The sequence below is a fragment of the Lethenteron reissneri genome, chromosome 48 (assembly GCF_015708825.2).
Source record: "Lethenteron reissneri isolate LAM-NWPU_2019-01 chromosome 48, ASM1570882v1, whole genome shotgun sequence".
Lineage (NCBI taxonomy): Eukaryota > Metazoa > Chordata > Hyperoartia > Petromyzontiformes > Petromyzontidae > Lethenteron > Lethenteron reissneri.
In genome coordinates, this window is record NC_083826.1 from 4,773,501 (window position 1) to 4,786,753 (window position 13,253).

At 49.5% G+C, this 13,253-nt stretch overlaps 1 protein-coding gene across 1 annotated transcript in view; it reads right to left on the bottom strand.

Annotated features, from left to right (window-relative positions):
• Positions 1-9,785: 9,785 nt before the first annotated feature.
• LOC133354710 (protein GPR107-like) overlaps positions 9,786-13,253 on the bottom strand; it is a 29,849-nt gene continuing 26,381 nt past the window's right edge. The window contains exon 18 of the mRNA XM_061571762.1: positions 9,786-11,297. Within this exon, the coding sequence (XP_061427746.1) occupies positions 11,201-11,297 (97 nt within the window). The 3' untranslated portion in view covers positions 9,786-11,200. The remainder of the gene's footprint in view (positions 11,298-13,253) is intronic.

Here is a 13,253-nt window from a genome sequence, read left to right on the forward strand (position 1 = left end):
TGCGTCGCGCAACACCGATTAAAAAGCGCTGTAAATTGTCATTGGATTTACAAACGTCAGCATTTTAAAAAAAAAATCACGTTCACAGCGTTAAGTCGGTCGTGACTCCCTGGGTGACCGAGACCGCGTGTCCGGACCTGAGTTGTGGTTGAAAACAATGAATCCGCCCACCCACGCCCACAGGGCCGTGCCATCTGTGGTTATAATTTTGACACGTGACGCACACACAAAAGGGCATTGTTCAGCAGTGAGCCCCCGCCACCTGGCAGCGGACCCACGAGCCCAACATTTGTTGCTGGAGTAAAAAAAAAATGTTTCGCGAAATCACCGACGGAAAATATTGGAACAAACCGACGAAGCGTCGGTTTTTGTTATTTCAGCGAAAGCTGACGATTGTGTGTGCGTGCCTGTGCGTGTGTTTGGCTTCGGTGGGGAGCGGTGGTGTAGTGGTTAGCGCGCTGCGCTACAAACCCGGCGACCCGAGTTCGATTCCCGCTCACGGCCAACGCCGGTAACGATTATTTAAACTGGTCCTGGGCCTATCCCTAGGTCGACTCAGACTAAAATGAGTACGTGGTCCGGTGCGTACTAGTGAAACTGGCACGAATTAACAAAAATAAACATCCTAACTTTTAAAAATTACTTTACTGCACCGTACTTACCACTCCAATCTCGAAGACACTCTGCATGGGGCGATGTATACACGTGCAGCATTTTCATTGTTTGAGTTGTGTGTAGTGTATATCATGTACTGCGGATAATATTTATCACTGACATCAAAGCGTATCCACTTTTTGTTTCGTCGGATCGGCCCGGGACCTCCGAATAATTTTGAAAACAGCCGGATAATCGATGACCAACTGTATGGCCTTTAAAATATATAACAGGCAACGTTTCTGGCAATTGCCCTTTCTTTCACAGCACATAAGAGTGAGAGGCCAGCCAACTATTGGGCAAGTTACAGGGAGTTTGAGACAACGGTCGATCACGGTGGCAGCGGCGACGAGACAGAGGTTAAAGGACCATTACCTAAAACGTTGACTATTATCGATTTTGCCCCCCCCCACCTCCTTTTTCGGCCACAGCTGAGATAATGTTATTGCCCGTTGCATGTGCACCGCTGCCAACGCAGCAGCATCGCCAGATCATTTGACTCAGGAGTGTGTGACTGAATGCTTTCGTTGGCCAGACGAACACAACAACAAACTAAGTCGGTGTTTACATAAAAAATAAACACTACATTAAACACTGCGCGAGTTGACAAAAATATATGAAACTAAATTGAATATCTGTCAACCCCTTATCAATGCTCATCTTATTACAGACCAACTCAGACCTTACTGGTCACCCCGTGCCCCTTATACATCTCAACGTTCATCCTACAAAGTCCCATCACAAGGGAGAAACACAACATGTTTTTTTTTGCTCGTATTTAAACGGCTGTACGCCGTATGGACCTGAAACTCAGTCTCCCTGTACAAGAATACGGGGTAAACCGTATGGGTTGACAACTATGAAATGGGTAGCGGCGAGGAACGAAAGACACACCGCTCACGGGACCGCGTTGCAAATATTTTATTTATTGCGCGTCCGGAAAGCCAACAGTGGCAACTTTCAGAACTTCAACAAAGCAACCAAACAACCGAACAAACAAACACAAAAAAAATCAAGTGCCATACCAACGTAACCACGACGTTATTGGTGCTTAAACACCAAAATGAGGGGGGGCGGGGGGAGGAGGGAGATCGTCCTCCTACTGAATGGGCCCTTTGAACTCTTCATCCCAGCGGGTCGCTGTCGATACGACGAACCCACAACAACGAGACACGAGCGCACGTGGTCGCGTGACGCGGGCACATCAGCACGCACCGTGACGGTGAACGTGGAGGAATGGTGAGACGCACCACCACCGCCGTAAACAACAACAAACAAACATACTCTTAGTTCTTTCGGTAAAGTCACGTAGGTAAAAAATTTAAATTTAAATTAATAAAAATAAAATAAAAATCACGACGTTTCGGAGGCAACACAAGTCTCCGTCATCAGGTGGGACCGTCACAGCCAGATTTGCTGCAAGCTGTTACCTCCGAAACGTCGTGATTTTTATTTTATTTTTATTAATTTTAATTTCATTTTTTACCTACGTGACTTTACCGAAAGAACTAAGAGTATGAATCCTTGCAGTCACGAAAGCTTCAAATCTAGAACAAACAATGGAACGGAGGAATGAACCTGCCACGTCGAAGGGTCTGAAAAGCAGTGGGTTGCCAGCGTGCTAAAGGTACGGGCCCGATTCACTTGCGTAACAAATCACATTAAATGGGGGAACACCAACCCGTCCCTCCACAGCTGTTTCAATGTATCACAGCCTGGCCCCTGGGCCTCTCCAGAGTCCATAGGGACCGGTGTGCAGTTACACCGCCTGCACACTCGATGTGGCTGCTCCAATGACCTTGAGCACACACGGGTGTACTCACGTCTCTGTGCGTGCGCGTGTGCGTAACACGCCACACGTCGCAATGTTTGTTATGGCGTGTTTATAATTACGGCTTAGCGTCGCGTCAAATTGTGTTGTTTATCTGATCAACGAACGTGAATTCAACCACGAAATTGCCGTGAAGTACAGCGTTTCGTTGTCCAATTACACGTTCTGACGCAACTCCGCCTGCCATGCGCGTGAAATGCATTCGAAGTTTTTTTGTTTGTAATTCCCTGAATAAATCCCTGCGTGGCATCGGTCCCAATCGCGATACGGTTATCGGCATCACCAGTTTCATTACACGCCAAGTCCTCGCTTAGCGCGCGGCAGTGTGTTCACACCACAATGCGTTTTTTCGCTACAACACGACTCTTACATTAGGGAAAAATATTCGCGGGACGTGACCCCCGTTATAACGCGGTTTCTGAGCAGTCGATGGCGAACACCTTTCTTGGGCTGCTCTGCGGAGCGGGGGAGTGGTACAGCACACGGAAATGACACAGCAACGCGGCCACGTACCCACAGTTACTTTGTCCCACCCTCTCAACTCGCGGTGCGTTCATCGCATCTCGCCAAACTTGATCGGTGTATAATTTTGCACAGTTTTTCGCTGAACGCAGCACTCTCCAGGAACGCATCTACCGCGTTAAACGGGGAGGGTTTGCCGCTTAGGTGTCACCGTTCCGATTACTTTCACGAGTGTGTCCCCCCTGCCCCCAACGATGCTCGCCAAGCCAACAGCACCCGAGAGCACGATGCAGCCACAAGCCGAGGACCGAAGCGTACAAGGCCAGGGGCGTTCGACCCTCCAATCCCCACTAAACGGGGACGTAAAAGTGCGCGCCAAACCAAATGAAAAATCGATTTAAAAAAAGGGGCAAATAATTAAACAAGCGTCGGTGTCACCGCAAACCAGGTGACTGCAGTGAAATATCATCCCGTCTCCCCACCTCCCAACAGAAGCATCAGACTGTGCAGTTAGTTCGTCATTTATTTCAGCCCGTCAGACCCCCCACCCCCCTCCCCCCAAGGGCTCTCCAGAGGAATATTATGGTGCGGTCTCAATTTAAGGAGGCGGAAACTCTGAACTGGCCTCGACTGGTCCTTATTATCTGGCAGCCAGGCTCGCAAAGTACTGCCGGAATTCGAGATACTGGTGGGAAAGAGGGCCATGGTTAAGCCACGGGGTTGAGGTCCTGGTCAACATAACAAAAACAATGATATAAATACATCAATAAACGACGCGCTGTTATGATAGAGCGTTGTGGTAGCGATGGAATGCAAAGTCGTTGTCGCAGCCAAGTACAAAAGATAGGAACGTTGCCATCCACGCACATCCGCCGTCACGGGGACTTTCAAACTTTATTGTATCTTTCGATTTAAAGCTTTCGTGACTGCAGGGATTCATCTTCTTGGTTCTTTCGGTAAAGTCACGTAGAAGGGAAATAATAAAATAATAAAATAAACATAATAACATACAATTCTCACGACGTTTCGGCCACAACGCAAGCAGCCGTCCTCAGATGAAGAACAGGACTATCGGAAAGACAGCGTCTGAATGAACGCCACCAAGCTTGGCAGCGTATATTTAAGCTGGGTTAGGGGAAGAAGGGCGCATTGACAAAGGAATTTGCATATCAACAGTGGAATTGAGCATATTTATGAATAATGCTGATATGGGATTAGTCACTACTTGTGGAATCCGACAGACCTGTTCTTCACCTGAGGACGGCTGCTTGCGTTGTGGCCGAAACGTCGTGAGAATTATTTTTATTATGTTTTATTTTTATTATTTTATTGTATCTCTGCACAGCACAATAGCCACGTAACCTTCCTGGTGATGTCGGATCCGAGCCAAGGTTCAGCCGGCCCAGTTTACACAGCGGACAACAAAAGGCAGAAATCCCACCACCCCTGTAGCCGTGAGTAGCACCGATGGGGTGGGTGGACAGCACCAAGCCTGGCCGCCTTTATCTCCCCGGTGGCGATAATTACACGCCGCACCAGGTACTAATTTCAGGCCGAGTCGACCTAGGGGAGGCCCCAGAACCGATTCAGATAACTGGCCCCGTTGCCGGTGGCCGTGAGCTGGAGCCGAACTCTGGCCGCCGGGTTCGTAGCGCTAAGCGCTGCGCCACTACTCTCACCTACATCACGGGGCCCCTCCCAACGTTAAGCGTTTTAATTTCCCACATTTGCGCAATTGATAATCCACACGATTTAAATTCTAGATTTGAAGCTTTCGTGACTGCAAGGATTCATATTCTTAGGTTTTTTCGGTAAAGTCACGTAGGTAAAAAATTAAAATGAATAAAAGTAAAATAAAAATAAAATTGATTTGAAAATAAAAAATGATTTTTTTTACTTTAATTAATTTAAAATTTTTACCTACGTGACTTTACCGAAAAACCATAAGAATACACACGATTTTACTTTTTTTAGTTTTTAAACCCCCCACACCACCCCCCCCCCCCCGAATAACCATTAATTGTCTTGCTTCACAAAGCTAACGCCGCGAGCGATATGAATCTAACAGTATAATTTAAAAAATAATATTGCGTTACAAACCCAAGGTCAAACACCACCAGCGAGGAGAGACGGGAGTTAATCAAACCAAGAGTGAGACTTCCTCATCTCACACTTCACCCACACACCGACCAGAAAAGTAGACTCATAATAGTAACAAATGTAGTCGTTAAGCCATCACCACCCGACATATCCAAACCAGTCGGGTTTGTCACGTAAACAAAAAGTTCCCAATCGGTTACGACTTCAACACACCGGTGTCGTGGCAACTAACTGGCACGTTTTGTGTCGGGTGGTGGGGGGGGTAAACGACACATTTATACAGGATGCTTCAAAAAATGTTAACACTTGTACGGGACTATGGTTTTTAATGGAAAAATTACGGACAATACACTAACATAATAGAAAAATGTTTATAGCTTCAAAAAGTCTAAGAATCTCCACTTGTTCGCCATCATTGTCAACGCGTGCCTGGAATCTTCTCCATGTGGTCTCCAGAGCCCAGAGGCACACTTCTTATCGTATGGTTGCAAATTCTCAGAAGTGTTAACAATTTTTTTGAAGCACCCTTTATGAATAATATTGGTCGTGAAAGCCTACCACTACATGTTTAAATAATAAAATCAGACCCTCTCGATACCCTCGGGATATCACACCGTGTTCCAACGTAAAGGATTGTAGCCGTTCAAATCCTGGATAATTCCGATCGTTCCGAAGTTTTGCGCTGCGTTAGAACCAGTCATTCTTCATCAAACATACTTTTCAACAAACTTAACTGTCGATTTAAAGCTTTCGTGACTGCAGGGATTCATCTTCTTGGTTCTTTCGGTAAAGTCACGTGGAAGGGAAGTAATAAAATAATAAAAATAAAACATAATAAAATAATTCTCGCGACGTTTCTGCCACAACGCAAGCAGCCGTCCTCAGGTGAAGAACAGGTCTGCTGTGGCCGAAACGTCGTGATAATTATTTATGTTTTATTTTTATTATTTTATTATTTTCCTTCTACCTGACTTGACCGAAAGAACCAAGAAGATAAACTTAACTGTGGGGGGGGGGGGGGGGGGGTTGTCCCTTACAAAATGACGAGGTGAGTGGGGATGAAAGCCAGTTGGCCAAAGGAAACCGGCTGGACACGAGAGATCGGTGGCCACGTGTACGGACGTCGCGAAAGTCACGCCGCCTCGCGACGTCATGCGTCACGTGGGCACGACGTCACAACGTCTGGGCGCGTGACGTCATGCGTCACGTGGGCACAACGTCTGGGCGCGTGACGTCGTGCGTCACGTGGGAACGCCGTAAACACACGTCAAAGTCCATTACTTGGCCCGCCGGGAAATACAATAGTTGAGAGGAATCCTAAACTTATTTCTGTAACAAGTATCCAAAGTTGTCGGTGACAACTTCCGGCGACGATTGCCATAGCAACGGGGTTGGGGGGGGGGGGGCAAGCGTGGTGCATAGCGCTTGCAAACGCCAGCGACAAGAGACGCACGCGGGGTGGAATGGGTGAGCTCCTCCTGCTGGAATTGAATCGCTTTGAGATCGGAACCTTCGGTTGCTGCGACTCTTCTGCGAGTGGTACCTATTGAAGATTCGAATCAAACCGAATGCAGTGGAGGTACGAAACGTGCTTGGGAACAGAGGCGCTGCGCTCGTGGGCGGTGGGCGGAACGCGGAGTTGGGCATTGTTCGGAAACGGCGTCCAACGTTTCGCTCCGCGTGCCACGAGCCTCTTTTTCAGGGAACTACTTTCTGGAAACCCAAGAGGCTCCCGGCACGTGGAGCGAAGCGTCGGGCGCCGCGCCTGTGACGTCGGGATAGCCGCGTGGCGACGCGCATGCGCACCGCGGGAATCTAAACCGCGAGCAGCGGAACAAAAGTTGGATGGTTTGCGGTGCCCCTTCCTGTGGATAGTAATCACGATTTTTACACAATGAACAAAAAAAATCACAATTGCCATCAAAACGGTTACACGGCCGCAGAACAAGGGGCACGCACCCAAATGCAGGGTTACTTTATTCATGCACACGCATCTGCAGAGAGACAGGAGGAAAGAGGAGAGGGGGGGGGGGACCTGCCGAGTTGCACGTAACCAGTCACACGCCGCCGCCGACACGCCCGGGATGTCCCGCACGTCGGGACGTCCCTCACGCATGTACAGGACGTGTTGCGCACACCGGGACACGTCCTATACACGCCCGGGATGTCCCGCACGCCGCAACACGTCCCTCACGCATGTACAGGACGTGTTGCGCACAACGGGACACGTCCTGTACACGCCCGGGATGTCCCTCACGCATGTACAGGGCGTGTTCCGCACACCGGGACATGTCCCGTACACGCCCGGGATGTCCCTCACGCATGTACAGGACGTGTCCCGCACACCGGGACATGTCCCGTACACGCCCGGGATGTCCCTCACGCATGTACAGGGCGTGTTCCGCACACCGCGACACGTCCTGTACACGTCCGAGATGTCCCGCACGCAAGGGCGCACGCGTGGTGTGGAAAGCGCCCCGGCGGGTCATCGCAATGCGTTTGTAAACTGCAAACGACACCGCTAACTTTTTTTTTTTCTTTACACCTGTACACATCAAAAGCTTTGGCCCAAAATATATACCGTGGCCTAAAGGGGTACCTTTAGTTATGCTCATGGAATTCACAATGGAAACACGTGTCGAACGGTTAAAGCAAAATTGACGATCGTCATTTACACCATGATGAACAACCGTCGCAAGTTACATTTTTTTTTCAATTAGGAAGCGGATTTAAACACCGCCGCCGATTGCCGTAATATATCCGCGCCGTCTTGCCCAAGCCTTGGGGCGTTTGCAGCAATGTCGACGCAGATTTTGCGAGCCGTTTAGAAGACTAAAAACGAATAAACTCGACTCCCCCATCAGCAACGGGCAAGCGGCGAATCACATTTGTCGGAGCCCTCCCGGAGAATGGATAACGGTAAACGCTCTGTACAATTTGCGCGTCCTTAAAACGGCGGCAATTACACTTGACGGCCAAATCGACGATTTTATCGTACAAGGGAGAGAGAAACCGCAAGCATCAATCGCTGCGGATTTTCATCCAAAGGTTTACAGAGTGGAGTGAACCGGATCCGAGGGTTCCGGGATTAGGTCCCCGCGACGATGTCCGGAGTGCACGGGGGGGGGGGGGGGGGGGGGGGGGGGGGCAGCGGATCGTCACAACCCTCCAGCAGCATCTGTGAAAACCTTCCCTCAACGTTCGCGTCAAATTGAATTTGCTCCTCTCTTTGGGTGTTCGCACTGCGACGTCCGTAACGGCGAATCGTGCGCAGCAAAGTTGGGGGGGGTCCCCTCGCACGTTTGCGACAGAAACATTCCCGTCTCGTACGCAGGCGTTGTTCCGTCGAGGGATAGAAACTAGGCCAATGTCGAGGCCTCCCAGCAGAGCGGGCGACACACGGGAGGTAAGGAGAGGGGCGACACGGGCAGGTGCGGGACCGCATTCTATCGGTCGGTTTGCGATGCCGGTAACCTTTTTGTGTTTAGTTTGTTGTCCCCTCCCTTCCCCGCACCCAGACCTTCGATTAGCACGGTTGGCCACGTACAAAGCGGAAGTTCAACGTGCGTCACCGGTAAGCAGCTCCATGGATGGTAGCCGCGGCAAAACGGGATGTGACATCACGCATCCAATCTTCTTGGTTCTTTCGGTAAAGTCACGTAGAAGGGAAATCAGAAAAATAAAACATAATAAAATAATTCTCACGACGTTTCGGCCACAACAGACCTGTTCTTCACCTGAGGACGGCTGCTTGCGTTGTGGCAGAAACGTCGTGAGAATGATTTTATTATGTTTTATTTTTATTATTTCCCTTCTACGTGACTTTACCGAAAGAACCAAGAAGATGAATCCCTGCAGTCACGAAAGCTTTAAATCGAAATTTAACCACGCATTCAATGTTTGTCCGAAACAACGTAAAGACAGAGGGCTCCGTCCTCACAAATAACGAGTTGCATCTGCCTACGTCGCATGCACAGCAACACCGCAGTGAGCGAGTGAACGTTGGGCACGAAACGATTCACAGCCCCACCGCGGGACAATAACGCGCGGAATAATCCTGTGTACACGTGGGGTCGCACCTCAAGCAGCTGTACAGAGAGATCGGGTGTATTTATTTATTTAACAGTGGCGGCGAGTCATAGCCGTCTCCGCAAGTCTGTATAATCCAACGTGGATTTCCAAAGCGGTCTAAACGCGACTGCATCTCAAGACGCTGAACACAACGGTGGGAATATTTAGCAGAGATGCGATTTGTCACGATGATCTGGAGGGAGGGAGGCTATCATTCAACTCGAAATGGCTTTGGTTTCCACTACTTTCTCCATCTTATTTGAGTCAAGTTCTCATCTTCTTATTTGCTAAAGATTAACCCCACAACGTTTCAACAAACTGTAAGTAACCAACCCGTATACAACGTGTTAAATAATTGATTACAACACGAACGCAGCGGAGAGGGCTTGATCGATATCGAACTTGAGGATTGATACTAATGAATTGACTACACCGTTGCCGTGCCCGGTGTGTGTAAATATGTAATGGAAGTAAACGCAGCTAACAATAATTTAAAATCTGTGGATCCACTGCTGTATGAAAGCATCCACCACCCGCGCCCGTGTCGTCTGTGACAGCTTCGACGGGAGATTTTTTTTTTCCAGACCCAGAACCGATTTCAATGCAAAAAAAAATAAAATCACGTGAATGTTTTTTTAACGTATATAATAAAGAAACCATCTGACGGTTATCTATACTTATTTTATTCTCTTTCATTATAATACTATAATTACATTCACAAATATTTTGTACAGCACACTATACACCGGTAGTGCGAAGGGGTAGGCAACTACCTTCCCCCTTCCCTACGAGTTTACCATCCATGCCAGGTCACTATGCACTCGACTACACCACACCCACCGCACCACACCGCAAAATGATCCGGACCTCGTACACCAAAGCCCCCTCCCTCCCCACCACCACCACCACCCCCCACCGTTTGAGTGACCACGTGACCAGACTGATTGAATGCGTGCGTCACGTAGTCATCTGACCACAAAGCTGACCAACACCTGGCCAGTCTAATTGTTTCCACCGAGGGGCCAGCGAGCGGTATTCTCGCCGCACGGCATTCCCTCGTTATTCACGACCTTTGGCGATCCGCGAAGTTGGCTATCCGCGAATCACCTCGGGAACTCTGCGCGACTACTGCATCGAGAGAGATAATAAAAGTGATGGGAGGTAAAGTGATGAAAGAGGAAGTGGTGAGAAAGTGATGAGAGTGAATGTGATGAGAGTGAATGTTATGAGCGATAAAGTGATGAGAGATAAAGTGATGAGAGATAAAGTGATGAGTGCGATAGAAGGAGAGAGAACTTCTCGGACGCTAATTCATAACAAAGACAGGTTTTCGGTGGCAAATGTCGTTAGCCGCGACATTTCCTCTTCGCGAGCATCTCCGGAACGTATCCCTCGTCGCGAATAACGAGGGGACACTGCACTCGTCAGAGGCAGCGACGACAGCCGCTGCTCCGCTTCTACGTCACCCGCCGACGCGTTCCCGAAGCGGCCGCGTCTGGGCGATAGGGAAAGGGGACCTGGAGGTCGGGCTGGAGGGGGGGGGGGGGGGGTGTGACGAGTAACGGCGGTGACGGGAAGCACAGGAGGGCGCGGAGCGGACGACGGTGCGCGAGCGACGGGCTACCGTCGGCGACGCGAGGGGACGTTTGCCGGTTGTTTCCGCCCAGACTCCTCCCCGCAGGGTCCATTTACCTTCACCGTCTAAAGAGCAGCGTGCCGCTTGGCGTAGAGGATTCCGTGAACGTGGGAATCGCATCACGGCACCCCCCCTCTACTGCCGCGCCCCCCCCCGCACCACCTCATACTGAGAACGGCAAAGCCAAAACCGTGGCATGGATGGCGAGACAGAGGCCTGAAAGGAACGAAAGAGGTGGGTAAAAATTGTAAAACCACGATGATGGCGGCGGCGGTGGCGACAATGATGGCGGTGATGGTAATGATGGTCATGATGATAATGATGATGATAATGATGATGGTCACGATGATAATGATGATGGTCATGATGATATCGCTGACGCTATAATACTCCTGTAAAGGTCCACGACGCTCCGTGACGACGTATCCCCCCCACCCCCCCGACAATCACGCCATGGGCCTTCTTCCTCGCTGCTGCTCGCCCGTTTCGGAATTGCCTTTGTTCACTCGGGTGAGGTTGTGGCCGGCGCCCGTCTCCGTCAGCCTGCGTGGGCGGGGGGGGGGCGGGGTGGGGGGGGCGGGGTGGGGGGGGCGGGGTGGGGGGGGGGGCAAAAGGAGAGGGGGAAGGGGTGCACAGCGAGAACGGATTCGGTGAAGCGATTGAGAATCAAAATATTTGTTTATACTGTAGGAGGAATCCGATGAGCTATGAAGCTCTTAAATTTCGATTTAAAGCTTTCGTGACTGCAGTTCACGTAGAAGGAAAGCTCTTTTCACAGATGTCCCAGTTAGGGGCACGGGGTCAGAACGTCACAACAACAGACGGTGCAACAGACACGACAGCGGTGACAAGATGACAGGGGAGGTAAACAAATCACCCAAAAGCCATCAAATTAAACCGAACCATCCCCCAATCCTACCAGGCAAAGCCCACCAAGCAATGAACTCATTTTTCAGCAGCAACCTTGGCCACAAATGATAGCTCAACAAAAGCGACTTGTCGCACGGAAATTCATCGCAAGCAAAATCATCAAAGTAACAACGCGACACGAATCTGCGGAGAGCTTTGCATTCAGTGGGCCTCAAAAGGCTGCGGAGAGAAACGGTGGGGCATGTTTGTGCTCGGGCATCCGTTTTTTTTTTACGAATTCGCATACCTGTCAACCCATACGGTTTACCCCGTATTCTCGTACAGGAAAATTTAGTTCAGGTCCATTTGGGGGGTACAGCCGTTTCAATACGGGCACAAAAATATTTTTGTCTATTTGCATGTGTTTCGCCCTTGTGATGGGACTTTGCAGGATGAACGTAGAGATCTATAAGGGCACGGAGTAACGAATAAGGTCTGAATTTGTCTGTAATAAGGTGGGGCACTGATAAGGGCTTGACAGGAATGAATTCGGTATAAAAAAAACCCTCAACATTTTGAGAACAGCAATGCAAGTGAATACGGGACGATGGTCCTTCAACAATAACGATCAGGCCAAAAGGCCTTCAAGGGCCGCCCCAGATACAGCTCTGGATACACGGGTTGCCGACCCCTGTGCTAGAGAGACAGGAAGTCAGTCATAGGGAGGAGAAAGAAAAATAAAGGCCTTGGAGCCTGGATTTGAACGGGGGCAGAACAACGACTGCCCGTAGACTCAGCACTGCCCGTAGACTCAGCACTGCACCATAGACTCAGCACTACCCATAGACTCAGCACTGCCCGTAGACTCAGCACTGCACCATAGACTCAGCACTGCACCATAGACTCAGCACTGCCCATAGACTCAGCACTGCACCATAGACTCAGCACTGCACCATAGACTCACTAATGCATCATAGACTCACTAATGCATCATAGACTCAGCACTGCACCATAGACTCAGCACTGCACCATAAACTCACTAATGCATCATAGACTCAGGAATGCACCATAGACTCAGCACTGCACATAGACTCAACACTGCACCATAGACTCACTAATGCACCATAGACTCAGCACTGCACCATAGACTCAGCACTGTCCATAGACTCAACACTGCCCATAAACTCACTAATGCTTTATAGACTCAACACTGCCACCCATAGACTCAACACTGCAGCCCATTGACTTAACACTGCCCATAGACTCAGCACTGCCCATAGACTTAACACTGCCCATAGACTCTGCATTGCCCATAGACTCTGCACTGCCCATAGACTCAGCACTGCCCATAGACTTAACACTGCCCATAGACTCAGCAATGTCCACAGAGAGCCCTTTCATGACCACGTGTGCCTTCTGTTGCGGCCGTCATTCCTCGGGCCGATGCACGCCCCCTGCCATACAAATCACTCTGTTCATCCATAATATAGGTATTTCGGGGTAGATCGCGTACATATGTTTACATTATATAATATATATTCTTGGTTCTTTCGGTAAAGTCACGTAGAAGGGAAATAATAAAATTATAAACAATAAAATTCTCACGACGTTTTGACTGCAACACAAGCAGTCGAAACGTTTTATAATTTT